The sequence below is a fragment of the Camelina sativa genome, unplaced genomic scaffold (assembly GCF_000633955.1).
Source record: "Camelina sativa cultivar DH55 unplaced genomic scaffold, Cs unpScaffold02659, whole genome shotgun sequence".
Taxonomy (NCBI): Eukaryota; Viridiplantae; Streptophyta; class Magnoliopsida; order Brassicales; family Brassicaceae; genus Camelina; species Camelina sativa.
The window spans coordinates 1-1,088 of record NW_010923769.1 but is presented as its reverse complement, the minus strand read 5'-3'; the positions used below and the strand labels follow the sequence as shown (position 1 = coordinate 1,088).

The window sequence follows — 1,088 nt, the reverse complement described above, 5'->3', positions numbered from 1 at the left end:
TTTTTTTTTTTGGGGTTACAAATAGTAAGAAGGTCCAATCGTTTGCTGAGAAATTAGCAGAATTGGATGTGATGGTGAGAAGATTGGTGATGGAAAGCTATGGGATAGAAAAATACATTGATGAACATTTAGATTCAACGAATTATCGTCTGCGACTGATGAAGTATATAGCACCACCTGAAGATGGTGGTAATGCTACTGTTGGTGCCAATAAGGATGATGGGGCTAAAGATAATGCAGATGGTGATGCTAATGCTAAGGCTGATGGTACTAGTATTGGTGTTAATGTCGATGTTGTTCATGATGTTCATGACAATGCTAGTGATCATAATGTTGATGTTGGTGTTAGTGTCGATTTAATTGTTGCTGCCACTGATGGTATTAAAATTAATGGTGATGCTAATGTTGATGCCAGTGATGGTGTTAATGCTAACGTTGATGCTGGTGTTGTTGTTGATGGTGATGTTGACGCTAATACTGGTATTGGTATAAGTGATGGTGTTGACACGAATGTTGATGCTGAGGAGGCGAAGTTAGGCTTACCTTGTCATACTGATAAAAGCCTTCTCACAATACTTTACCAGCATCAAATTGAAGGTTTGGAGGTGAAGACCAAAGATGATAAGTGGATTAGAGTCAAACCAGCTCCTGATACTCTCATTGTTATGGCGGGAGATTCTCTATGTGTAAGTTTTAATTTTTCTTTATTTTACTTGGCAAGTAAAAATATTTACACTCTTTCTTATTCATAATTCAGTACTATAGTATAATCTGACCATGTGGCTCTGCAGACGTATGGTCCTGAAAAGTAGATCCGAGGGTATAACTTATGTGGATCTATATCTTAAACAGTACTTTAGTCCTTTTATGCCCTAATAATAAATCAAATAAAAAACAAATTAAATATTATTTTTCTTACCTTTATATTTCAAAGAAAGCAATAATAGGTCTTCTGAATTATTATATGATTTTTAAGAAATCAATCCATGCAGTATTTAAATATATAGTTATGAACTAATGATATTCAGTTTCTAACTATCATCACTACAAGAAAAGTTCACATTGATAGCAGTAGATTATAGCGCATT

The 1,088-nt window shown here is 34.5% G+C and overlaps 1 protein-coding gene across 1 annotated transcript; it reads left to right on the top strand.

Annotated features, from left to right (window-relative positions):
• Positions 1–6: 6 nt before the first annotated feature.
• Positions 7–1,081, top strand: LOC104774386 (2-oxoglutarate-dependent dioxygenase AOP3-like). The gene has a single exon (XM_010499005.2). The coding sequence runs from the start codon at positions 72–74 to the stop codon at positions 750–752; it is 681 nt and encodes a 226-aa protein (XP_010497307.2). The 5' UTR covers positions 7–71; the 3' UTR covers positions 753–1,081.
• The last annotated feature ends 7 nt before the right edge of the window (positions 1,082–1,088 follow it).

What these genes read in the sequence shown, in the direction of transcription:
- LOC104774386 (XM_010499005.2), top strand. Translation starts at nt 72, where the DNA reads ATGGTGAGAAGATTGGTGATGGAAAGCTATGGGATAGAAAAATACATT.